Source organism: Podarcis gaigeae (genome assembly GCF_964106915.1).
Source record: "Podarcis gaigeae genome assembly, chromosome: 12".
Classification (NCBI taxonomy): domain Eukaryota; kingdom Metazoa; phylum Chordata; class Lepidosauria; order Squamata; family Lacertidae; genus Podarcis; species Podarcis gaigeae.
Genome location: NC_139688.1, coordinates 35,597,223 through 35,623,930, shown reverse-complemented (window position 1 = coordinate 35,623,930; position 26,708 = coordinate 35,597,223). Strand labels below are relative to the sequence as shown.

Below are 26,708 nucleotides of genomic sequence, written 5' to 3'. Positions count from 1 at the left end.
AACATGAAATAGCACTATCAAGTAAGATTTGGACTCAATGATTTCAGGAAGACAGTATCCAGGCTATTATCAACTAAGATTTGAACTTAAAAGATTGCAGACTGTATTTCGGAAATCAATCGGAGTAGGAATTCCTTGCCTTTTCAATATTGATAACCTTCAGTACTTTGCATCTATACCAACATTTATCTTCAGAAAAGCATCCTCCATAGATCTGCAAATTAAAAAAAACAACCACAGGTCACTTCATAAGCCTGCATGTATTTGTAAGCCATTTTCTTCAGATGTTTTTAATTCGGTGGTTTATTCTGTAGTGTTTAGGTGGCAGGCAACCTTCTCATGAATACAGATATAGAGCTGCCTTTTGAAGATGCTTAAATGTTTGAACACATACACTTATGCAGAAGTATGCAGTATAACACTAGTTCTTAAGAAGTCACTTAAATATACTGTCAACCAAGCTTACACACAGTAAAAAATTTAGCTCTGCATTCCAAAAGTGTTACCACTGTAATAAAGATAACAATCAAGATGAAAACCTTCAAATTCAACCAAAAATGCCAAGTTTATCAAATGGGCAACTGAATAGCTGATACAATTCATCTTTACCACTGTAACCCCACTTCCAGAGTCAAAAAGCACAACTGAACTTTTCAGATTTGCATACACAGGACTGTAAATTCAAATGATGCCTACTAGATGTTCTTATACTTATAGGAACCAAGAAACAACATGTACAACTTACCCTGGTAAGATCAGGATTGCCAAAGACTGGGCTGGCTAGAGGACAGATTTCAGCTAGAGAACGGCTAGTCTTCAATATGTCGCTATGTCTATTAATATCCTGAACGGCACAAATTAAACTTGAAGTCAACATTTATATGAAAGGCCTTTTACACTACTAATATAAGAAGGGGTACAGTTTTAAGGCATAAAAATATGGGCAAAGATTTGCTTTTGCCAAATTTAATAATTAGTTAGTTGCCCTGATCCCACTTCATTCAGTTAGTCATTCATCACTTCCTACAATCTTAACCTTACCTGTGCCCAAAATGTTATAGCATCTTCAACATGGCAGCTAACAACTGTGGGCAGAAAGAATTACAAGTAAGCTCATGAATTCAGTGTTAAAGAAGTAAAACAATATTAGTATGTGTACCTTTATTATATCCTGAATCCTCTTCCATATCAGCAGAACCTAAAACAAGACATGATCCATGAGAAAAATGTTTATGTAACGACAGTCAAAAGCGGAGTGCCATGTTGATTAAACATGAGATACACAGCTTAGTACCCCTATAGACTCTGAAGTGTAAATTTTACGTCACTGTTTCGTCTCCTCCTTCCCCAGGATGTTCATCAGATACCATACGATTGCCTCCAGGAAGATCTAGGTGTCACAGACAGTCCAACTGCCTACCTGGGGATGAAGAGATTCTGGTGCTACCTGGCCTGACCTGGGGGGGGGCGGGTTTCCCCATGGCCACGGCAGAACCTATAGAAAGCAGCTAGAATACTGTTACCAGACATCCCCGTTTCCCAGGGACAGTCCCCGGATTTACAAACCAGTCCCCATACAAAATCCATTGACGTTGAAAAGTGTCCCCAGATTCACTGAAAAAAATCTGGTAACCTTAAGCTAGAAGTAACTTATAAAGACTATAGTATGGGGTTTTTATATCCTTCTCTTCCTCCCACTACTTTCAGCCATCCCCATTACCCAACTTCAGCACATTTCCAGAGCCTTAAAAATGCACATCTTACATCAGAACACAAATCTACGTGGGACTGATCCAGAAAGGTTCTTATGTTCTACCAACTTTCTCCACACCGTACATAACGTTACAAGCCTCACATCATGTCTCACCTTACACACCTACCTTCAAAACTAAAAAGTGCCAGCTGCTTTAGCCTTGCCTCATAGGCAAGGTGTTCCAATCCCACCATAAATTTGGTTGCCATTTTCCAGCCTTACAATATCCTTTCGGTATATGGCAACTGTACACAATATTCCAGTCAAGGACATACATAGGGTATTTCAATACAGCCAGTTCTATTTTCAGCGAATAATCCCTACCATGGAATTTCCCAATAATCCCTAGCATGGAATTTGTATTCTTTGCAGCTGCCAGCAGACTGCATTGACACTTTCAATGGATTATCTACCATGAACCAAATATCTCTTTCCTGATTGAGCTCAACAACTTTGCGCCCCCACCCCAATAAAGCAGCTCAACAACTTTCGTGGTCTGGATTTTCACTTTCTGAAATATAGCAACCCTAGATAGGGTTTATTCGCCTATTTGCACCTTCAGCACGCACATTTCCAGAGGCAGCTTCCCTCAAAGATGTATCCCAGCCTTCCCCTCCTCCTTCTTCTTCCCAGAAACCCCTTGCCCTTCCCCAGAGCAGTTACCAGGGCAACCTTCCAAATCCCCAGTCTCTGGTCATACCTAGGGCCCTTGTCTTGTTAACGACCCTTAATGGCTCCCTATTCTTCCCTTAATGGCCTTAACTTGGCCACTCTATTCCGAACTTAAAAATGGAAAACATAATGCTGGTGGTCAACAAAAGAGGTTCAAAGACTCTCTCAAGGCAAATCTTTAAAAATGTAGTATAAACACTGACAACTGGGAAACACAGGCCTGCAAGCACTCCAATTGGAGAACAGCCTTTACCAAAGGTGTCATGGGCTTTGAAGACACTCGAACTCAGGATGCAAGGGAGAAACGTGCTAAGAGGAAAGCACGCTTGGCAAACCCACACCGTGATCAACTCCTGCCCGCAAACCAATGTCCCCACTGTGGAAGGACGTGTGGGTCCGGTCACTTATGGACTCATCGTTAAAACAGTGTTTATGGATAAAGCATACTCGGCTACGAGTTATCACCAAAGAAGAAGACCCAATAATTCCTTTCCATCTTGTATTTCTCCCTACCCACCCCAAATAATAATCCTATAATTTTATTAATTTCTATGTCCTAAATCTATTCCTAACCCTACAACATACAGCAAGGACGGTATGTGTAAAAATGTGAGCTGTCAGGTCTCCTCCACACCGAAGTTTTACCACATGTGTGAATACACCACAAAAGGCTTTTAGCCTCTCCCCCGCCGCCGCTGCCCCTGAAACCCGAGGATGTTAATATTGGCTGGCCTCTCTTTCAAGAGAGCCGTCAGGTTTGAAGATAAACATTAGTTCAAGTGGGGGGGGGGCTGCAAAGCGCTCTATAAATGCAAAAAAACCTGCCGTCCACCTGCCTCAAAACACACCCACCCACCCTTCACATATTTAAGATTCAAAGGAAAGCAGAAGCACACGGTAACAGGCCAGTTTTTCCCTCAGAGGAAGCCTTTCCATAATCTGGCCCTTGAAAGAAGACGCCCCGCCATTTTGCTAAGGCTCGACGCCACTTACGCGTCGCCCTCAGGCGCCTCCTCCTCTTGCTCCCTCTGTCCGTCACCAACTCTTATGAATGGCACAGAACCTTAAGCGAGTCGGCGGAAAAGTCACAGAAAGACACACACACCCTCCGCGCAAGGCACCAGCAAGCGCAAACTTGCGCCCTTTGCAAGCCACGCGGCGGCCGAAGATAGTTGGGAGGATGGACCCGCGCGGACTTCGTAAGACTTGCGCGCTTTCATAGGCCCCGCTGCGCCTCCTGTTGACGCACAGGCGCGTTGAGACGCAAAAGAAATAGTAATAATAATTTAAAAGTGCCAGGGCGCTCGACGGTGCTGCTGGACGGTATTGAACCCCCGCTGATTTCAGTGGGACTTACTCCCCCAGGTTTCAGTTTGCGCAGGGAAAGGAGGAGCAGTACTGAACGCAGCGACTTTGGAGAAACAAACACGCGTATGATCTAGCTGCGATCCTAGGCACTTAAGCGACTTTTTTATGTTGTGAACCGCCCTGAGATCCAAGAAGGAAAGGCGGTATATATAAATTTAATAAATAACACTTAAGTTGCTGGGGGGGGTGGGACATGGCTAGTGCAATAAATGTTGAATTCCTACACATGCGAATTCAGAAATGCATTTTTTTAGACTTTCTTAGTTACCCCTTGAGAGCCGGATCCCTATACCGAGTTAAGCGCGGACAAACCACTTGAATCAATATTTGATTTCAAACAGCGATGCTACGCCGTCGTTCAAACAAATCCCAGGGTGGGTCTACCTGAAACCTAACACACTCCTCCTATTTGTATCTGTAGCTGGGCGCTATGGAAGGGGTTGTGTGGATAAAAGGCGGTCCAATGGCGGTCCCGGGGAGGAGCTGCCAAGCCCGACCATCCCCTCAAACCGCAGGCATTGGCAGATATCTGACACTTGAATGCGAAGGATCGCCACGCTGAGTGGAAAGATTACAGGACGCACCATTAAAGCTGAAACACAGGACGATCAGTACACAGCGTCTTTAGGGAGACATGCAATTGAACTATGTGCTTACAGAATCTAAAGGGGTTTGCAACCCGATCTTTCTTATGCCTGTTTACTGGGAGGTCGCCTTGTAGCTGTTCACTTGTTCTTTTCAAGCGGTTTTCCTCATAACGTGATTTGCGCTCCTTGAAAGGGCAAGTAGCAAAACCTCCTTTCTTCCCATCCATATGCATGGACTATGTAGTTTCTCTCTGAACAAAAGCTTCTGAATCAAAGCCCAACACTTGGTTGGGCCATGTATTCGCTGTTCCACAGGACTTTCCCCACCACACACATGTCAAAAGGATCTGTAGCAGAACTGGAGAACTTTGAGCCCTTTGTTTGTTGCTAAGACATGGCCAATGGTCTAGGGTTGTGGGAGTTGTAGTCTCAACATCTGGAAGGCATAGGATGTCCATATCTGATGTATAGTGCGAGGGTTGAGAACCTCAGACCTGGGGGCCAACTGTGGTCCTCTTCTTCTACACTGAGCCTAGGGGGTGTTGCAACTATATGACGAATTGGGAAGAACGGAAAGCGAGATACAGGAGGTGCTGATTTTTGGTCTTGCACAGACCACTGCTGAAATTTGAAATACCGAAGTCTGCCTCTGGCCACATCCCTCACGATTTTGTACCCAGTGTTTTTTGCCTGGCTGGAATGTGTCCTTCAACTCTGAAAAATGCCTCTTGCTGGTGTGGATGGAGGATAGGAATGTGGGTGAGTGTAAAAACTAGTCTGGACAAAGGTAAAATGTACATTTCTTGTTCTACCCACTTTTGCCTCTGGTCCCCACTCACCACTGGAACATGGCCCTGTCTTAAAAAGAGTTCTGCGCTACAGAGTAAAAGAGAAGATAAAGTGTACTTTATGAAGTGCACTGATTGATAATGACTGTACTATACAGTGGTACCTTGGTTCCCAAACGGCTTCGTTGACGAACAAATTGGCTCCCAAACACCGCAAACCTGGAAGTGTTCCGGTTTATGAAGCCAAACGTTCATTTTGGGTGCCAGCATTGTTTCCGGGGCCAATCCACCAATCAGAAGCCGTGCCTTGGTTTCCAAATGTTTTGGAAGTCAAACAGACTTCCAGAACACATTGAGTTCGACAACTGAGGTACCACTGTATTAACAAATTCATAGAAGTGCTTCTAACAGTGCACCCCTAGGCACACTTATTAGGAGGCAAGTGTGAGCACACTCAATGAGATTTACTTCTGAAATAAACAGTTTAGGATCACACTGTCAGGCTGTCGTTCTAAAAGAAGTTGGGCTGAAAGCCTAATTCCATTTACCTTGAATCCAATGGGAATTCAAATTGAAATAATACTAACACCAATAAGAATGCTTCTGAGTAGACGTAGTTAAGGATTGTACTGTTAGGTATAAGTTTAATTGAACCAAGTAGGACTTGTTTCAAGTAAATTAAACGTGTACAATTCGGCTCCATATATCTGATATGTCAACATTTCTGCTGTATAGCTTTATGTTAAACCTAATTAGTTTTCTTCAGCCTCTAATTACTGGTCATAAACCTGTAGGTATCAGCAGGTGGCTATCAAACAAGCTCACTTCTTAGTATTATCTCATCCTGTTTTGCTCAATAAAGTATACAGACGGATTGCTTATTGTTCACTGTATTGTTAATGTTAATTCCTTTCATAGGAAGAAAATCATAACCTTAACAGTCTAATTTTATGAGTATTTTCGCCCCATGTTGTCCTTTCAAATCCAGAGTTTTTATCACTGGTAGCTTGATATTTTTATTAGAAATAGATAATGATAACATTTTAAAACTTTAAAGGAAATAAAACAAATCACCCTTTGACTGGTGTAAATTTATGTAGAAGAAAAGAAGCTCCAAACAGCTAAAAGAACAGGGATATAATTTTATTATTTGATCTCTGTATTCAAACATGTTTTGCTGATGCTTAACATGTGAGTGAGAAAACCATTGTCCTTGGCATATTCTATCTAGCTGGATGACATTATTTTTGCTTCCATGCCTAGAAAGAAATAGATGTACTACCACATATTATCTTATAGAAAAATCTTCACATACTGAATTCATTAAAGAAAACTTATCTAAACACTAATAAATCACAATGAATAAAAAATGTATTCTTTTGTTTTATTGGTTATCATGAATTTTTTGTCACTGGACGCTTTCCTTTCTGTTTTGCAGCAGCCTTTTCTTGCTTCAGCTGTGATGAAAAAGAAAAAAGAAAACATTAAAATACATTCACTTATAAAATAACTTCTTTTGACTTAAAGACCTAGCCAATTATAAAACAAAGCAGCTTCAAGGAGTGAGCTACATTCATTTTCCTGCCAAATTTCACATTGCCTGTACTTAGCTGCAGCCAACCTAAATCCAGCCACTTTTCTACGCTATTAGCATTAATGCCATTTCTCATTGTGAGCCACTCTGGTGTGCTATATACTTTCTGGTTTCTTCCTTCTTTTCACCACTTCTTTTCACAGTTGAAGTAGTTAGCCACTAGAGAGCAAAACCAAGATTGGAGTACAGTGGACCCACCACATACAAACTTAATTTGTTCTGGGGGTCCGTACATACCCCAAAAAGTCCGCATCTAGAGGCACTGTTTCTGCACACGCACGCAGCGCAATAGAGCGCTTCTGCGCATATATGTGTGGCAAAACCCAAAAGCTACATTACCCGAAGGTAATGTAACCCGGGGGTCCACTGTAATGTTGAGACTGCAATAGGAGATGGAGGGCGCACAAGGAAAAAATAATCATTATTGCTATAATTAATTTATTCATTTGCTGCTTAATGCCCAGATGGTTTACAAAACATGAAAACGTAACTGCACAACATTGTTAGAAATACAGACTATTTTAAAAAATACACCATAATTAAAATATACAATAAAACAATCCCCTTAAAACAGCACAGCAATTAAAACAACAGGCTCTGGCCAAGAGATCAAGTGAATGCTTGGGTTTGTTTTCAAAAGCTGGTGGAATGCCAAGACAGAGGAGGCTTCTCATATTTCAGCAGGGAAATTATGCCACAATACCAGTGCCACCAGGGAAAAAGCCCACCTCAGCGTCACCACAAGCCAATCCTAAGCAAACGTACCACAGGAAACCATTGCTCTCGGTAAATCCATTTGACCAGTTTGCGGTGTTTATCTGCTTAAATTTCTATCACTTAATAAATTATGAGAAACCTGATATTTCCTTCTCTACAACCACATTTGATTCTGAGATACCAATATAATGCCCTAACATATTTTAACAAAGTTATAAAGAAATTAAAAATGTCTCACATTCAGCAAAAGCGGGTTATCTTCAACTTTAAAGAAACGCTTTTGCTTTAAACTACGTATGCAATGGCTTACCCGTTCCTGATACTGTCTTTCAAAATAAGCCATGTCATCTTCATCGGGTCTTCTTAAAGAGGCAATTTGCATTGCTGTACTTGCACCTCCTTAAAAGCAACATACTTTTAATTAGATAAATTTTAGAATTGTATCTAGGCAATTTCAAATGTAACTCATACTCAAGTAGATCAAGGGGTCTTCTCTGTTGAGTATGGCTCAAGTGGATATCATCTCTTTTTCCAGAGCTTCTCAGATCAGAATGTATTAAAATTTCATTTCATTAGAATTTCGTAAGCATACTTACTGGAAAGCAAGGCTCACTGAAATCAATTGAACTTACAACCAAATAAACATGCTTAGCACCTCTAATCTCTCCTGTAATCACACTTGCCAGCACGTGAAATTGAAAAGATAACTACCATCTTGAATCAGCTTGTTTGACAAGAGAATATGTGTAAATAAGGTTCATTCCTACTTTTGACTTGCCCTCATTGTTCAATCCTTAGTATGTCAAACCAAAACATACTAGCAAATGCATCAAGCCCACCTCAAGCACCTATTTAGAGCACCTCAAATACCTATTTAGAGGAACAGCATCAATGAGAAAATGTATCCCAAGTTTAACACCAGACATAGTAAGGTAAAAAAGGTAAAGGTAAAGGACGCCCTGGACGGTTAAGTTCAGTCAAAGGTGGCTATGGGGTTGCGGCGCTCATCTCTCTTTCAGGCGAGGAAGCCGGCGTTTGTCCACCAACAGCTTTCTGGGTCATGTGGCCAGCATGACTAAACCACTTCTGGCACAACGGGACACTGTGATGGAAGCCAGAGCACACGGAAACGCTGTTTACCTTCCTGCCACAGCGATACCTATTTATCTACTTGCACCGGTGTGCTTTTGAACTGGTAGGTTGGCAGGAGCTGGGACAGAGTAACGGCAGCTCACCCCATTGGGCAGATTTGAACCGCTGACCTTCTGATCAGCAAGCCCAAGAGGCTCAGTGGTTTAGACCACAACGCCACCCGTGTCCCTACCAGGCATAGTAGTTTTTCTCAGATCCTCTGTCATCTCCCTCTCCTCTTCCATCAACTCCCTGGACTCCAACGGTACAGGGAATCCTGGAAGGAAGCTTATTCTCGTTGTCAGGACACAGGAACTGTATTATGTACTCTCAGCCCTCAGGAGATCACATACACCCCCTTGCTCTCTGCCAGGGTACCCTACCAAGTCTTCGTTACGCTCTGCCTAGAGTGACTTGAGTTTTCTTTTTCTGTTGAATTTGCACAAAATGACTAATGCACAGTTTGGGATGGCCCAGAATGTTCTACCACTTGAGGCAAAACAGAAAATGGCGCCACCCCTTCCACCGCCACTGCCCTCCCCACCATCTCTTCCGCCTGAGGCAACCGGAGGCAGCCCTGGGAAACCTTGGCATGCTGAAGGTGGCAGGGGAGAATACAGTGGTACCTCAGGTTACAGACGCTTCAGGTTACAGACTACGCTAACCCAGAAATAGTATCTCGGGTTAAGAACTTTGCTTCAGGATGAGAATAGAAATCGTGGTCCCGTGGCGCAGCGGCAGCAGGAGGCCCCATTAGCTAAAGTGGTGTTTCAGGTTAAGAACAGCTTCAGGTTAAGAACAGACCTCCAGAACGAATTAAGTTCTTAAAAAGAAGAAGAAGAGTTTGGATTTGATATCCCGCTTTATCCCTACCCTAAGGAGTTTCAAAGTGGCTAACATTCTCCTTTCCCTTCCTCCCCCACAACAAACACTCTGTGAGGTGAGTGGGGCTGAGAGACTTCAAAGAAGTGTGACTGGCCCAAGGTCACCCAGCAGCTGCATGTGGAGGAGTGAAGACCCAAACCCGGTTCCCCAGATTACGAGTCTACCACTCTTAACCACTACACCACACTGCCTTAACCTGAGGTACCACTGTAATGGAGGCTGGAGAAGAACAAGCAGTGGTTGGGTATTTTAATCAGGCAACACATTGACTACTTAAAGAAAGAAAAGTAATTCCATTACCATCTGTTAACTGGGGACGTCCTTGCGTGGAACTAGAAGGTCCCTGCAATGCTTTTAGGAAGGGATGATCCATGTTGGTTACAGGAGATTCTAGGAACTCGATGGAAGGTGCTCCTTAAAACGAAACCAGCAGTTTAGGGAGAAGAAATCCAAATTAACCAGAAACATGAAGAATTGCAGCCACTGATGAAAAACAAATTTAAAATGTTGCTGATTCAGTAAGATGATCAAGAAGCAAGTCCAACAAAATTAGCCAACTCTGTCTTGGGGAAAAAAATGTGGTGATCTACCACGGATATATAAAATGGCACCCTGAATGGAAGACCAGTTATTGGTCTCATTAAAAAAACACTGAGCATTTTAGAATTATACCTCATGTTATTAAATTAAAACAAATATTTGAAAATATAGATAAAAGCATAACGAAAATGGATGTGTGCTAGATTTGTTACTTTGGCTGTGGAAGGAGCTAAGTGTAATATGCCTGTGGCTCAGATTTTATCACTTGCTATCTGCCTATGTTCTGTTAATTTGCAGCTGATGTTTCCTATTTTATTGGTGGTGGTATTCAGCATTTAATTATTATATTGTTTCATGTGCAATTCCTCCCTGGGGTCATTTGAAATGGGGGGGGGGGTATAAATTGTGCAGGGAGGAGCTCTACTATTTTGGTCACAGGCTGTGCCGTGTTTTAAAAGAAAGCACCAATCACATTAAGCCTGGAAGACCAAGGGCAGTCATGATAGTTGCTACAAAATGGGCCGGGATTCCAAGCCTTGTATTTATTTAGGAAGAAGGGGGCAACATCTTGCTGCTATAGTTTCCAAGTCATCTTCAGGTACAGCTCCCTGTACTACAGTCAATCCTCAAGGCTACAAAAATGTGGATAAGAATGACAAGACCCCCTCTGCGTCAGAGCCCTTGCAACAGATACAAATGATAAAATCAGGGGTCAGCAAACTTTTTCAGCAGGGGGCTGGTCCACTGTCCCTCAGACCTTGTGGGGCGCCGGACTATATTTTGAAGGGAAAAAATGAACAAATTCCTATGCCCCACAAATAACCCAGAGACGCATTTTAAATAAAATGACACATTCTACTCATGTAAAAACACGCTGATTCACGAACAATCAGCGGGCTGGATTTAGAAGACGAATGGGCCGGATCCGGCCCCCGGGCCTTAGTTTGTCTACCCATGATAAAAATGCACTCTTCATCAGTGCCATTATCTGCTTTTCCAGGACACAGTAGGCTCTAGGAGAAATCCATAGATCTATACCTGTTTCGAGAGGATGAACAGTACTTTTCCCAAAAAAGACACAGCAAGTCCCCCATGAGAACTTGTTTTCTTTGGAATCAGTTTCAGGTTATTTATTATTTTACTTTATCATTTGTCCCCAGCTTCCAAACTGATATGGGGTTAAAATGCCAAGAAATATAGAGTGGTAGTCACCCAAGTTTTACTTGGATATTTGAAATGAATTAAAACATCTACCGGTAAATTAAGCCTATCAATGTCAAGAGGTTCACAATGAGTAAAATTTAGTTAAAAACCACCCATAGATTTGGGAATCATCAGTTTGGTCACACCCAACTTCAAAGCTCCAGATTATCTCTTCCAATGGCTTCTTATGAATGTTAAACTGCATGGCAATAAGGCCAAGGCTTGAGGGGTACCACAGGTCAAATCCCACGGTGCTGACCTAGTCTTTCCAACTGCACATTGATAGGAAAAACATACCATTCATTTTGTGGGGCACCAGACTACCGGATTGGTACCTCTGCACCTATATTTATAATTTAAAACTACACAGACGTCGCAATCTAGTTAAATTATCTGATACACTTTGGAACTATCAATAAAACAAAAAACAGATAGATGTAAATTCAATTTTTCATTTCAAGTCCCCCAATTCTTACCTATCCCACTGTCATCAAGTCTCATGTATCCTTCTGCTAGTGAACTAAAGCCAGTTAGTCCTCCCATGGCGGCATATGGGACATCTTGCCCCACTGGTTTTCCTTGGGTTAAGCGTTCCTCTTTTGTTTCCACTACTGTTTCATGAGCATATGTTGGCTGCCCACATCCACAAGTAAAGCAACTGTGAAACCCTGAACATTTGGAACCTAATTCAAAACATTTTTAAGACAGCATCAGATAGACCAAAATATTTGACTCCCTTTCACTCAGTGGCAGTTTTGTTTGAGTATTTTCTCTCTGTAGCACCAACTACACAAACAATTGCTACAGCTGGAAACAGCTTAATAGGATGCGTAAGTGTATTCTTTGAGTCCAGGGCAGACATGGTGTAAATCTAAGGCCTACAATATTTTGAGATCATAAATACTATTTATTCAACCAGTACAATGAAACATATTTAAACAATAATGTGCAGATAGACTCTACTTATACAGAAAGCTGCCAGTAGTAGAAAAAGTATCCTTCAAAAAGCCCATGTTCAGACTCCCAGATACGGAAGTAGTATCAATCAGGAAATGGTTTAATAGTATGCAAATTAACCAGAATTGGAATGTGAAATACAATGCTGAGCTTGCATGCTGAATATGAGTTTTCTAGTTACAGAAGCCAGAACATTTTCATTAGTACTCTCCACACCTACAAATATACATGGTTATAGTATCACACACAATGCCTCAAGGGACATATCTGTGCAATGAAAAGCTGCTACACTTACATATGACATGCTTATTTATCCAAAACTCACTTACACGTGTTGCATGGAAACCCAGGTGCCGCACTGTGCTGATCAGCAAAGTGCTTACATCTACAGCGGATGGGCTGAGTCCCATTGAGAGGAATGAAGTTATAAGATTTGCATGGGCAGTGGCCCACCCGACAGGGTAAAGAAATAGGACGTTCCTTTGGGATCTCTTCAAAGTCTGTTTTGTGTTGTTTGTACCTGGGGGAAGGGAAATGTAAACATACTATTCAGTGATCATTTGCTTTATTTATTTATCATTTATTTAGAGAATTTGTACCCTACTCTTCAGGCAAAAAGGCAGACCCAGAGCGGCATACATGAAATCAAAACAAGGCACGCCCTACTTCAATTCTTATATTATTATTATTATTATTTTAAATACATTGCACAAGTGGGAAAGGACAAGGAGGAAAAAGGGAAATAAAACTCAGGCATTAATTTCTAGACGGCTGTTCCTATATTGAGCAGCTGGCACAGTTCAGAGGCAGGAGGTGGAGTGCGGCCTCTAACAAAGCAGATGTGATGAGCCCGGCTTCCTGTCTCTCCCACTGAGACCGCCTGATGGAATGGCTACCCCCAGATGATGGTTGAAGGGATGGGGAGACCTGATGGAGGTGGCCTGTCGCAGCAGAACTGATTGAGTGAGCCCTGCTTCTCCGCTGTCCCACTGCTGGAATGGCTGTCCCCAGAGAACAGTTGAACTATTTAAAAAATATTATTCTAAGCAATCATGTCCCAATCTTTTATGAATGGGACCAGGTTCAATAAACCACTTGATTGAGGTTGCCACCAACCCAGCCTCTCTCTCGAATCTTCTGGCACATAGAAAATTTCTATGGTAGTGAGTCAGTCTTTTACTGTGTGCTAGTCTTGCCGAGAAAAATTATTGCTGCTTCTTCAAAGCCATGACTGAAATAAGTCTGAACATTACATGTGCCAGGGGGGAAATGAAGGCGCATTGTAATGTTAAAGCCATCAGTAATACTAACCAAGATTTATAAACCAATAACAAACTGTGGCTTACAAGCATGGTTTGTTTGTGGTTAATAAACCATGGTTAAGGCGCTGGGCTGAACGTTCGTGTTAAACCATCATTTAGTAAGCAATTGTCTATAAACCGTAGCTTAGCATTATGTGGACCATGGCAGAGGGGGAATCCCAGTAAAATATTTAGACGCTTAAATCTGTAGACCTGACCAGGGAACCTACCATTCAAATTATTTGGAATATACCTTTGAATGTCATCCCAAGGTACTTGAAACTCAACCTGAAGGTGCTCTTTCTTTTCCATTTTTGATGTCTTTATAATTTATATGGAATATTATGAAACAATTTTCCTGATCTAAGAAATATTCTAAACCGCCCTGTGATCCTTGAAAGAAAGGCGGTTCAGTAATTTAAGAAGTAAAAATAAATGCTTCCTAAAGCTTTGCAAGCCATAAGTTCTCAAGCTAACTGCACAACAACAAAATACTTCCGTTGAACAGGAAATGTCTATGTAGGGCACAGAATGCCTCACCTGTGAGTACAAAAACATGGGGTTTCGGGGCCCACAAGTTTGCAGTCCATGCCAGTTGGTGATCTCCAGCTCACAAACAGTCTGTTTTGTAACCGTATAGGTAACATTTTTTTCTTGTACTTTTCATATTCTTCCGGAGTAAAAAGTTTCCCTCCATCATCTTCGCCTACAATTCTACGAAGAAGCATTGCATGTTTAATTACAAACTTCAATGTTCTGATAACACACATACAAAAATGAAATGGCTGTGGCTTGGGAGACAGGAGAAAGTGAAGAGACAATTTTGGAAAGCCTAGACTAGAAAATGTTTGCAGGGTGTTCTATTTCTGCTGATATCTATGTCCCAACATCGAAACAGTGCAACAATCCTCAGCATATTTCATGGAACATTCCCATTTAACTGCCTCTAACTGGAGGAAGCGGTTGAGGGCTTCATTCTTTAAAAAGACTATAAATCATAAAGTTTAAACATGTATACCATACGACTTCATATCCTAGGACCTAGTCTCTCACACCTTAAACTAAGACCTATAATCGATTTCAACTCACCACAATTAGATTCGGATGGATTAAATATTCTTTCAAATTCTTAACAATCAGAGGCTAGCCCTGTTAAAGACACCCACCTTGTTAAAACAAGGCTGGTGCCCCACGGACAGCTCTCTTATGTGTTTTGCTCGCTGATTGATTGGGGGGGGGGGGGAGAGAAAACCTCAAAGCGTCTTACAAAGAGATAAAACAATAAAACCATGCCTAGCCGGCGCATCGCTCAGGAGTACCACGCTTAGTAGTGAAGAAGGCAGGTTGCCAGGATCTGTGCGGAAAGACGGTCCTTTAGGTTGCTCGGGGTGAAGGACGTTCCCTTTGCACATGCTCAGAGGGCCCCTCGTGAGTTTTGGGTTTTCCGAGCGAAAAGACTTCGAGCCCCAGCAAAAAGTGGAGAAGACCTGAGCGGAGCGTCCCGTCCCCTCGGCCCGCTACCTACGCAGTGGCGATCGCCGCAAGCGATCCCCTTCTCCCCCCCCCCCCGGCGGCCTTTCGCCCCCCGTCGGTCCCGCTCACCTCTTGTATTCCAGGTATTCGTCTATGGCCGCGGCGGCCCCCGGTTGCAAAGTCAGCCGCTCCATGGCCGGGGCCGGCGCCGGGGTGAGCCGTTCCCGCGGCCGGATTTCCCTACCGAAAGAGGGAGACACGCGGCGGCGAGGACTGAAGGGCCTCGCGGAGACAAAGAGGCGGCCCTTCCCTTTCCCTTCCCCGCCACCGGGAGAGGCGGCTGCTTCGCCAACCCTCGCCGTTTGTTGGGTCTCTAAGCGACGGTTCTAAGCGCGCCTTTCGGAGGCGGCTTTTGCTTTTTGCTGGCGGGGTGAGAACTCACGCCTCGCTAACTCCCCCTCGATAGTTCGAACTTAACCCAGTTTAATATTATTATATGCAATCCTAAGGCCCCAAATATAAATATTCATAAAAGCACACGTATCTGAATATATAAACCATGTGTCTTGAGAGCAATCCTGAAGCCATTTTGACCTCAAATACTGTATTCCTCTGCGGTTAAGAGGCAAATGGGGAAAGCCTTCCCGTTTTCTCCCCCCCCCCCCACTCCCCGCTTGCAAATCCTGACAAATCCTGTTTTAAGAGCGTCTTTGTGTATGAATAGGGCGAGCCTGTGACCTGGATTCAGGTCAAGTAAAGTAATAGTGATCACAAAAGGATTGCCCAGGCAATGCAATCAGGGACCATTCTTAGGTATCCTGGCGGACCGGATTTCTGCTGTAGACCCACCTCCTATGATGTATGTGTGATGATTTTGGGGTGCTCTTTGGCTAAGTGGGTTGGGCAATGTCAAAAGGTTCCTGCATACTTTTGTTCAGGGTCTCTCCCTCCATGGAAAGAGCGGAAGGTAACTCTGTTGCTATAGAAAACCAAGTTATCTGCCTTGCTTTCCGCTGGATCCTGCCTCCATCCATTCTTCTCTGACCGATCATGGACTTAGGGGACCCATGGAATCCCATGGAGAGTTGGGGCAGCAAAAGCCAAACCCCAATTTTTACATCAATACACACAGTGTTTTAATCCATTTTAAAAGATGGCTCACACTTAAGTTGTGGGTGAACATATCAGACAACACAGTGATTCTTCAAACAGCTCTTGTTTATTCACAGGCCAGAACTGAACTGAAGGGTTCAGCCAGCCTGCTTATATAGAGCTCCACTAGAACACAACAGTAACCATTTCCTGTAACTATCCAATCACTGAATGTCACTTTCGATCCCTTATTTGCATATGTGGACTTGAACTATCTACAGTATCCCCCTGCTGGCCCAGGGTGAGAACTTTAGTACATAACACACACCACTTCAGTTGTGCTGCAGACTTGGCATTTTAAACTCAAGGTAACAGCAAAACACTTGGACCTGAGGAACGGAATCTGAACTCAGCTCGCTGCCCTCACTCATGGTTTTTGGACCCCAGGGATCTGGTGGCAACACCCTCAGCCTTGCAACCTCTTGTGTCTCCAGGTAGCTGCTACCACCCTTATGCACTGGAAAGAGAGAGAGAGAGAGAGAGAGAGAGAGAGAGAGAGAGAGAGAAAGAAAGAAAGAAAGAAAGAAAGAAAGAAAGAAAGAAAGAAAGAAAGCCCTGCAGCCTAAAAAACCTTGTAGCCATTTTGTGAGGGATTTTTGACTAAAGTGTCCTCTGGCTTGATTGCAAGGGAAATTATCACAGGGGACTGGGGTGGAGTTCCCCTCCTGCCTGGCCACTGGCAGTGTTGGTTCAGGCTGTCCTTGCCCACCCTGAAAGCATTCTTCACTCCAGATCAGGTCTAGGAGCAGAGCTGGTGACGATGTCCCGCTATAAACATTTAGTAATGTCTCATTTGTTGAGACTAACAGCAGAAGACGTGGCTCTTGATTATTTTGATATTTCACCTTTTATATTAAGCTCTCCACACAATTCATTAATACACAAATAATATTACCTCCCCCCCCCCAAAAAAAATAAAGCTAGAGAAAGAACACGGAACCAAAACATTAGTTTAGGTTTCTCTGTAACATATTCAGGAGAAAAGACAAGCTGCTTTTAAAGTAAAAAGGAGCTCGCCTCCTCAAGTGTGAGAGTTGCTGTGTGAAAAACTTTAACAAAAGTGTTGTATTTATTTTGCACACAGTTCTCTTAACTTCCAGTTCAACCCCTCTCTCATAATAGGCCTCGGCCCAGTATACCTGAAGGGGCATCTCCACCCCCATCTTTCAGCCTGGACACTGAGGTCCAGCTCCGAGGGCCTTCTGGCGGTTCCCTCCCTGTGAGATGTGAGGTTACAGGGAACCAGGCAGAGGGCCTTCTCGGTGGTGGCGCCCACCCTGTGGACCACCCTCCCGTCAGATGTCAAGGAAATAAACAACTACCTGACTTTTAGAAGACATCTGAAGGCAGCCCTGTTTAGGGAAGTTTTTATTTTTGATGATGTCGCTTTTTCATTATTAATATTCTGTTGGGAGCAGCCCAGTATTTATTATTATTGTTATTATTATTTAATGTAGCTGAATGCTGCAAGATTTAGGACAGATGAAATAAAGTGCTTCTTCATCCCATGCATAAACTGCAGAATTCACCCCACAATATGTGGTAACAGCCACTAACTTGGAGAATTAGACAAATTCATGAAGAATAAAGCTTCAAATGGCTACTAGCTATGATGGCTATGATCTACATCCAATGTTGTATAGCATACTTTTGGAATCACTAGTGGGAAAGAGTACAATGGCACTCAAAACCTCCTTACAGACTTTCCATAGGCATCTGGCTGAGCAATATGAGAAAAGAATTCTAGACTAGATGGGCGTTTGGCCTTGATCCGTCGGGTCTGCTCCTGTATATGACTAGTGGAGAATGTCACACAGCAAAGAGAAATTCTGCATCAAACTTTCAAAGGTGGTAGATAAATGGGTAGACTCATTACATAATGTAACCCAAGGATTCCTGTATGTTCCCTTATCCTCTGTTAAGGGATAGACTGTCCCGTAGCTTGTGAAAATGTACTTTGAATCAAGTCCCAATTAAATTTACTGACCAAAAAAAGGTATGTGCTCAGGAATGTAGCCTTATGATATAATCCTGTGAAATGTATACAGTGGTACCTCGGGTTAAGTACTTAATTCATTCCGGAGGTCCGTACTTAACCTGAAACTGTTCTTAACCTGAAGCACCACTTTAGCTAATGGGGCCTCCTGTTGCCACCGCGCCGCCGGAGCATGATTTCTGTTCTCATCCTGAAGCAAAGTTCTTAACCTGAAGCCCTATTTCTGGGTTAGCAGAGTCTGTAACCTGAAGCATATGTAACCTAAAGCGTATGTAACCCGAGGTACCACTGTACTCCAAAGCTAGCCTCGCTGAGTTTATCAAGGATTATGCCTAGGTTTACTTCTGAGTAGAATAGAATATACCATTAGTGTTTTTATTTATCAAGTCTAGCCTGTGATATGTGACAGTTAAAAGGAAAGCCGTTTAAAACATGTAGAAAGCAACCACAGATTATCATTTTGTACAAAATCATGAATACACTCCTACTGAGGATAAGAACTTACTGGACACTCAAAACCTTTGACCATATATTTCACTTTATTTTATTCTATCCAGATGCTATAATCATCTGCAGGGATAATAATTCAGGACGGTATATAATCTAGCACCGCAAATCTTGTTCTCCCTTTAAATAGAAGTTCTTTAAAAAAAACCCAAAAAAACCTACACAGGTTTTAAGCATAAAATACCAAAACAAACCCTTTAGAGATCATTCCGTATAGATGCAAAAACTCAAGACTGGCACTTCATTTTTATAATTTAGGATACAAAAAGCACACTGTGTAACATAGTGTACTCTTGCTGCAAATTCTCTGCTATAAGGCTAACATGGATATAAGGCAATGTTCACCTTTGCTCCCACTCAATTTAAAGTCCACCATGGAAGAGCTCGGGTTCAAATCCACCAGGATTTACTACTGTTTCACAACCAACACTCATTCAAAAGGCCATTGCAAAGCAGCAGTGCCTGAGAGACTGTACCCCTCTAGCTCATCTTTTCAGTATCAAGGTGTCTTGCTTCCCTTCATCTAAATTCAGCTTGTCACTCCTGGTTTTCTTTAAAAAGAGTAACTTAAGAGCTAGTGTTACATTCATCATAGGCTGTAGGATACTCAAATCTTCACCAAAAAAACAATGGACGAAAAGCTAGCAGTGTTCAATACCTGATAAGTGTGGCTTCTATCACTTAAGGTTTTTATCTTCAGTTGCTAAATACATACATTTATTTATTGTTAACAGCTATGTACCATCACAGATTATCTTTGATCATCTAAGCGTCCTAATTCTGTAGCAAGTGTGTGTGCACTTGGGCAGGTCGCCCTTTTAAGCTTTTACAAACAATAGTATTTTTAATACATTCTCTCTAGCTATTTCACAGATAGTGCAAATAAAAGACATTCTTTGGATCACCATTTTAGGATGTTATCCACAACATGATACCAATTGTAGAAATCAATCAGCCAAAGGTGATGTTAAAATATACTTTACACATACATAAATTTCCAGCACTCATATTAAAGGCTCATATTATCCTTCATTGCTATGCATTAGTAAACCAGATCACAAGATTAAGCTAAAATTTCCAAAGATATGTTAGATTTATATTTAAATAGATATTTAGATATTAAATCTACCTCTTTTTCATGATCATAATCTCCATGATTATCATAGAACCTCACATATGGATGTACACATTATCTACTTGTCTTACTACACTAGCTATGTTTCCAGCATCTCTTTTAAATAAGATGTTGTACCGTGTTGTTTTATGAAAGAACTATCTTTAAAAGGTTTTAGAACTTGATATAAAAGAAGTTAGAACTGTATTCAGTGTTTCCTGTTGCAACAGGATGCAAACCTCCATGCCAACCATTGGTTTGTGTGTTTTTTCCTATTGTAACAGAACTAGACACGAGTCAGAATCACTTTGTTTACCCGTTTGCTTGTAGTTGCTGGCATCAAGTTCCCATTTGTAGTATTTGTTGCTGAGCCATTTACAACCATGTAATCAACCTTGTTTTCCAGTTTGACCAAGCGTTGCAAGATGTCATCTAGAAGAACTGCGATCGTTCGTTTTAGATCAGCTAGAGAAAAAACAGAAACACAGAAAGGAATCCTGTCTATTTTGCACTCCACAGTGGAACTATTGATAGTAAAAGAAGCATAGGTGCTCATACTAAAGGTAAAGGACCCCTGGACAGTCAAATCCAGTGAAGGGCAACTATGGGGTTGCAGTGCTCATCTCGCTTTCAGGCTGAGGGAGCCGGCGTTTGTCCACAAACAGCTTTCTGGGTCATGTGGCCAGCATGACTAAACCGCTTCTGGTGAAACAGGACACCATGACAGAAACCACAGCGCACAGAAACGCTGTTTATCTTCCCACCGCAGCGGCACCTATTTATCTACTTGCACAGGTTGCTTTCGAACTGCTAGGTTGGCAGGAGCTGGGACGGAGCAACGGGAGCTCACTCCATCACGGGGATTCGAACCGCCGACCTGATCGGCAAGCCCAAGAGGCTCAGTGATTTACTGTGCCAAAATAGCTGAAGAACAGGAATTACAAAGGGAGATGCAAGTCCCCCCACAACCAAATTTTTGTTTTATTGGTCCTAGACCCACCCCTTTCCAATTAGTGCATTTAGGCATTGAATAATATATCTGGTCATATTGATTATTTATTTATTTATTTATTTATTTCATCTAGGTTTTTTCTTCAGAAACAGTCACACAGAGAATGGATTTCTTATTCTTTCTCATTTCATTCAGTCCAGCTGGCACAGAACTAGCCATCTCTCTTTGTTTTTTTCTTCTTGTTGTTTATCCACACCACTGGTAGTGAGTTCTAGGAAATATTGTGCATAGCATATAAAAAGAATGACTTTGTTTTAACATATGCATTGATTTCTACCAGCTGCTCTCTAATTCTGATACAGTGGTACCTTTGTCCCGAACAGCTTGGCTCCCAAACAAATTGGCTCCCGAACGCCATGAGCCAAATTGGCTCCCGAACGCCATGAGCCCAGAAGTAAGTGTTCCAGTTTGCAAATGTTTTTTGGAAGCTGAACATCCGACATGGCTTCCACAGCTTCCACTTGAGTGCAGGAAGAACAGATTAAGTTTGACAACCAAGGTACCACCGTATTCTACAGTGTACAGTTTTCAAAATTATATACCTAGCCAATTCTAGTTTTTTTTTCCAATTTGATACCTTTACTACTTCTGTTAAACCTTTCCAGGTGTGGCATTTTCTAGGACTCCAAAATATGGATATATAATTCATATACGAATGAATATTATGTGTATCCTAATACCCTCAATAAACCAATGACTTTTCTCGAGGATATAAAACACTGTGCATTTCTTAACCTCAGCTGAATGTGGGATTTCATAGCCATGATCGTTTCCATAACAGTTTCCCTGTTAATTATTAGACAATAGTTCTACAAAATAAGTAAGAACTTTTGAAAGTATGCTTGGTATTGCATTTCATAATTCTAAAATTAAGAGTTAAATAGAGTCATGACCTCAAAGAAAGTTTATTATGTCTTACCGTATCCTGCCATCGAGACTCCATTACCACCATTCATGATATTCTTGTTTTCTTCTGCCAGTGCTCTAACATATCTTTTACTTAAGTCAAGTATTTGTTCACGCAATTCAGCACTGCTCTGCTGCCTTGGATGCTGAAAGGTGTAGCGCAGTAACATTATGCCCCAGATAAAACCAAACACCAGCAGAAGTAAGCTCAATTTCTGGGACACGTTTTTTCTCGAAAATGCAAAAAACATTTCTGAGCAGGCCAAAATGTCAACATAAGGAACCAAGGCTCAAGTCACAGTATTTTCATGGTAGTAAAAAAAATAAAAATAAAAAATCACAACAGAGTTACCCTTCCGGAGAGATCATTCTGTAAACTTTTCCCAACGGACATGGTTGATTCCTGAAACATTATGTTCAAAAATATTATCAGTCTTAAGTCTTTGTAAGATGAGCTTTATTATGACCAACTTCCAAATTTAACTTCACCATTCATCAGAGACACGTAAATTAAACAAAGCCTATGATTTGCCCCTGGGCAGTCCTTAAAGCATGAGTTGCAAGTCCATGATACAACCTGGAGTTCAACCATGAACTTGTCTGGTATCTTCACTTCTTTAGCTCTACATCTATAATATGGGAATAACAATGGCCTACTTTACACAGTTCTTGTAAGACCAAAACAGAGTATATGAAGCACTAGGAGCACATCAGAAAACTGTGAGAGAGAGCAATCCCGTACATGTCTACTCAGAAGTAAGTGCCACTATACACGCAGTGGGAAAGCTGTAGGCTCCAGATGTTGCTGGACTAAAACTTCCATCATTCTTGGCTATTGGTCATGTGTGCTGGGGCCAATGTTAGTCCAGTTCCATCTGAAGGGCCACAAGTTCCCCACCACTACTATGTGAACCTCCATGAGAGCACATCCCATAGAAAACAATGGGACTTACTTTTCTATGTAGGCATGCACAGAATTGCACTGTCATTCCTAGGTAACTTTTAAGCTGCAGTCCTAAACACATTAGAATCTGCAAAGCAAGAACGTTGGACAAAGTGAGACATCGTCTAAATGTATAGGATTGTGCTTTAAGTATTATCATGGTTCTTATAAACTAAACATGTTATAATTAATAATGTGCCTTATCAGATTAATCCATTATTTAATTAAAACTAACAAATAAAAATGGCATATTATCAGTGGCGTAGTGTGGGGGGTGCAGGGGGGGGCCGGCTGCACCGGGCGCAACATCTGGGGGTTAGGGTTAGGGGGCGCAAATCCACGGGTTAGGGGCACAAGTTACTTGCCTTGCCCCGGGTGCTGACAACCCACGCTACGCCACTGCATATTATCTAAATCACAAAACAGGTGCATTTTGGAGATAAATATAATTTACAGTTTATTTGCTTTAATAAAACTATCATTTGAACTGGAGTAGACCAGAACTGATCAACAGACTGCAAGTCAAAAATGCTAAAGGCAGTATAAGTTAACTTACATTAGCTAGTCTGATGCTTTCTTTAGTTATCAGAGCAAATAGCTCAACTGGCAGCCATTTAGATGATGGGGAATCTTTCAAGAGAAGAAAAGGTGAGAGTTTATTTAGGTTGTTACCACTAGGAATTTAGATATAATTGAGAAAATATTATGCAAGATAAAATAATAAAATTTCATAGTTAATCCCTAAAACCACAAAATACTTAAAGTTCAAATTTGAAATTATTAATCATGTACAATACAGTATAATAAATGACTAATCCACTCACCCCAATTAGTATTTGGGCTGTTACCTCTAGGTCACATCTATGCATGTGAAAAATGAATCCTAGCTTAATCCACATTCTGCTTAAACCTCAATTTCTAATAATAAACAATTATTTTGTAATATGGCTTATATTTTTTGTGTGCTTTGTTTAGCAGGCTTTATTATTTTTTTAATGGGCCTGGCTCTGTAGGAGACGTAAGGTTCAAAGTTACACAAAGCTCTTCATCAGGCAAATTTACCATTTTTGCTACAAAGTAAACATTGCATTGAAAAGGAGGAAAGCAATTCCAAACCACTATGATTTATGAACTGGGGAGAGAATGATTACTTAGATACTCGCTATCCATCCATAGACAACAAAGCCAAGCTGCCTGATCTATACCAAATGAATACATCTAGATAAAAAGTAAGACAGATGGGCTACATCAACCACTTCCTAGGTCATACTGGAAGACTCTCTCAAAAACAGTGTTTCATTCACGTAGCAACATTTATGCAGCACTACTGTACTCCAAACTCCGGAGTTGCAATAAATCTGAATAAAGAGTTCCATGTAACACAGAAGCTTGTGTATTTTTACACCAGGCAGTGTACACCTATCTTGTACTTGAAAGAGTGCGATCCCATATACAGTATGTCTACTTAGTAGAAGGCACATCGGAGCTCAATTGGGCTTACTTCCAAGTAAATATCTATAAAGGAGTGCGCTATTAGTCTCGGGCATTGACTTGGCCATGTCTTTGAGTGTAACAGATTAAAATAATCATGAAAGGGATAGCCAAACGAAACATAACGATTCAGTTAAGTGTAAGTCTACCATCGGCAGGAAGTCGGTCTAAAAAAGAACCTTGCTCGGTTTTGCAGCCTACAAACAGTAAGCAGAAAATAGAGAGAAATGGCGGGGAGGGGATTTCTGAAGGCACAGGAGGATTTAGGGATTCGGGACAGGAGAACCGGAACACAACAGCCTCTCTTTAAAGAGGGGAAGTTGCCATTGCGGAAGAAGCATGAGGTTTTGCCTGGAACGCGTCACCTCAAAGGAAACAAACATCCGATCTTACCTTGCAAGCACAGCTGGCTGAAAACGCAGGGCTGCCCAAGGGCCATGGGCAAATGTCCATCAGCATTTTATGCTCTCCAGGCCACCTAAGCCATATAGGCAAGCGCGTCCGCCCTTCCGGCCCGCGATCTCCTTCTCACCCAGATCACGCTCTCCGATCCTCAATGAGGGTTACCATGCAACCCCGCACGCTCCGCCGGAGCTCTCCGCGCGCACGGCAAACGCCCCGGTTAAGCTCCGCCCGCCGGACGCCAGCCTCCGCTTACTGCGTTGTACATAGGAAGACCAGCGCGGTCGAGGCGCATGCGGACTTCACTTCCGGCTACTTCGGGGAAGGTGGGGAAGGGAACACCGAATACGGAGGGAAAGTCTGGGATCTAAAACTAAACATCAGTAATATCAGTCATGATGGACCGTGTATGTCTGATCTGACGTTTCATCAGAAGTTTTTACTCGTTGCAATCCGAAAGTTTGCATTTTTGCTTTCAACCCATGCCTAGTTTCGTTTTAAATGCCTAATAGGCTTTTCCCCCCTTACCGATAAATACTAATTTACTTAAATAAATAGTATATTACATGAATAGTAATTATATTGGCAGTTTTTTTCAACTAGAGGACTCCCACGTTGTGTCCTGTCATTTGGCCTATTTGTCCAATTATTATGCCTCAATGTCTGCTTGATAATCTTGTTATAGTATAGGTTGCTGATAAATGTGCTGCTGGGTTGTGCTATGACTAAGGGCAGAGTTAATCTTATCCTCTACAGCAGGTATATGAGACAGGGGCGATGTATTTGGTACTCCAATTCCATCAAGTTCATTGTGAGTCTTTTGACTTATAAACACAACCACCTCTTTTGCTAACATAAGACCTTAGGATTCTAACTGTCCAGAATCCAGTTTTACACTGCAATCCAATTCCGTCCCACTCAATTAACACCCAATTAAATATGTATATGATTTCAGCCTTATTTTGGGCATATCCCAATGGAATTTTCCCCACCCTTTGAAGAGCACTCACTATAATATAACACAAACTGCTTTTGAAACTCTTCTCACTTACAAAAGGAGTTTCCTGGGTGGTATTGGGGAGCTGCTATTTTAGAAACCCAAACCCAAACTTCCCTCATGCATGCATAATTTGTGAAGTAATTAGGCCAATCAAAATAGTAGACTAGCTTTTTTTGTCCAGAACTCATCACAAGGCTGGATGTTAAGCAAAGAGGAATGAGGAGAAAGGTGATGGTTTGGTGTTAAAACTTATAAAGTCTGCATTGGTATCAGTCTTAAGAGTGTGGGAGGATGGGAAAGAGATGATTCCTAATTTTTTTTTAAAGTATATATAATCCAGCATGCTGTGACTGCTTGGGCAATGCATGCTGCTCACAAGTCAACATGTGCAGGCATGCCAGACAACAGAATAGGCCTGTGGTATCTGAAGAAGTGTGTATGCACACGAAAGCTCATACCAATAACAAACTTAGCTGGTCTCTAAGGTGCTACTTACTGGAAGGAATTTTTAAATTTTGTTTTGAGGCCTGTTACAGGGATTGCAGAGGTGGTGGGCGAGTAGGCAAGGGAGATTATATACCTAGTCCTAGGTCACTGCATAGCCTCTGACTTTCCCATTACACACTTCAGTCACTTTCTCCAGCTCACAACTAAAACAAATATAAAGGGCTTTAAAAAGGAAGTCTCTCCCTGGTGTTAACAGCAATATATGCAGGTGGCAGAGCCCTTCTAAGGTTGCTATGTGTCCTCTTTTTCCAGGACAAACCCTCTCTTTCAGGGGTAAAATTTGAGACAAATTGCATTTACAGTGGTACCTTGGGTTAAGAACTTAATTCATTCTGGAGGTCCGTTCTTAACCTGAAACTGTTCTTAACCTGAGGTACCACTTTAGCTAATGGGGCCTCCTGCTGCCACCGCCACGCAATTTCTGTTCTCATCCTGAAGCAAAGTTCTTAACCCGAGGAACTATTTCTGGGTTAGGGGAGTCTGTAACCTGAAGCGTCTGTAACCTGAGGTACCACTGTATTTGCTTTACACGGCCATCATAGCGTTCTCTTTTCTGCCTTTCAAAATATGACAACCCTACCTCAGGCACGTCCAACTTCCAAGAGACTGTGATCTACTCCCACTATAAAAAAAAATGGTAGTGATCTCCCCATTGGATTGACCAGAGTTGTTGAGCTTTTGGGGGGGGGGGAAGCTTCATCAGAGTTGA

At 42.0% G+C, this 26,708-nt stretch overlaps 3 protein-coding genes across 13 annotated transcripts in view; all 3 read right to left on the bottom strand.

Annotated features, from left to right (window-relative positions):
- STK31 (serine/threonine kinase 31) overlaps nucleotides 1-4,710 on the bottom strand; it is a 36,686-nt gene extending 31,976 nt beyond the window's left edge. Inside the window, exons 1-5 of one of the 9 annotated variants that reach the window (XM_083705236.1) lie at nucleotides 4,451-4,710; nucleotides 1,160-1,198; nucleotides 1,042-1,085; nucleotides 746-844; nucleotides 140-214 (exon numbers count right to left, since the gene is read on the bottom strand). In XM_083705236.1, the coding sequence (XP_083561362.1) occupies nucleotides 140-214; nucleotides 746-844; nucleotides 1,042-1,085; nucleotides 1,160-1,198; nucleotides 4,451-4,613 (420 nt within the window). In that variant the 5' untranslated portion in view covers nucleotides 4,614-4,710. Of the gene's footprint in view, nucleotides 1-139; nucleotides 215-745; nucleotides 845-1,041; nucleotides 1,086-1,159; nucleotides 1,199-1,880; nucleotides 2,434-3,257; nucleotides 3,716-4,061; nucleotides 4,221-4,450 lie in introns of those variants that run through there. The other 8 variants (XM_083705241.1, XM_083705240.1, XM_083705242.1 and 5 more) reach the window with 8 other exon arrangements.
- Nucleotides 4,711-6,290: 1,580 nt separating this feature from the next.
- Nucleotides 6,291-15,541, bottom strand: FAM221A (family with sequence similarity 221 member A). 2 transcript variants are annotated; one of them, XM_083705395.1, is made up of 7 exons: nucleotides 15,099-15,541; nucleotides 14,037-14,210; nucleotides 12,525-12,715; nucleotides 11,715-11,921; nucleotides 9,796-9,909; nucleotides 7,790-7,878; nucleotides 6,291-6,625 (listed from the first exon to the last, which is right to left on the bottom strand). In XM_083705395.1, the coding sequence occupies exons 1-7, from the start codon at nucleotides 15,161-15,163 to the stop codon at nucleotides 6,563-6,565; spliced, it is 903 nt and encodes a 300-aa protein (XP_083561521.1). In that variant the 5' UTR covers nucleotides 15,164-15,541; the 3' UTR covers nucleotides 6,291-6,562. The 2 variants fall into 2 exon arrangements, with proteins under 2 accessions (XP_083561521.1, XP_083561522.1); XM_083705396.1 differs by lacking the exon at nucleotides 15,099-15,541 and adding an exon at nucleotides 14,663-14,711.
- A 3,096-nt stretch (nucleotides 15,542-18,637) lies between these two features.
- Nucleotides 18,638-24,773, bottom strand: CCDC126 (coiled-coil domain containing 126). 2 transcript variants are annotated; one of them, XM_083705436.1, is made up of 4 exons: nucleotides 24,484-24,773; nucleotides 23,156-23,229; nucleotides 21,670-22,059; nucleotides 18,638-20,203 (listed from the first exon to the last, which is right to left on the bottom strand). In XM_083705436.1, exons 3-4 carry the CDS (start codon nucleotides 21,905-21,907, stop codon nucleotides 20,025-20,027), a joined length of 417 nt encoding a protein of 138 aa, XP_083561562.1. In that variant the 5' UTR covers nucleotides 21,908-22,059; nucleotides 23,156-23,229; nucleotides 24,484-24,773; the 3' UTR covers nucleotides 18,638-20,024. The 2 variants fall into 2 exon arrangements, with proteins under 2 accessions (XP_083561562.1, XP_083561563.1); XM_083705437.1 differs by lacking the exon at nucleotides 23,156-23,229 and having other exon boundaries at nucleotides 24,484-24,753.
- Nucleotides 24,774-26,708: the final 1,935 nt, after the last annotated feature.

Bases quoted from the DNA above. Each gene is read 5' to 3' on its own strand.
- FAM221A (XM_083705395.1), bottom strand. From the start codon at position 15,163: ATGGAGCGGCTGACTTTGCAACCGGGGGCCGCCGCGGCCATAGACGAA. The intron at 14,211-15,098 runs GTGAGCGGGACC...GCTTCTTCGTAG, and splicing joins GAATACCTGGAATACAAGAG to AATTGTAGGCGAAGATGATG. The intron at 7,879-9,795 runs GTAATGGAATTA...GTTGCTTTTAAG, and splicing joins ACGTCCCCAGTTAACAGATG to GAGGTGCAAGTACAGCAATG.
- CCDC126 (XM_083705436.1), bottom strand. From the start codon at position 21,907: ATGTTTTTTGCATTTTCGAGAAAAAACGTGTCCCAGAAATTGAGCTTA. The intron at 20,204-21,669 runs GTAAGACATAAT...TTTTTTCTCTAG, and splicing joins AGTCTCGATGGCAGGATACG to CTGATCTAAAACGAACGATC.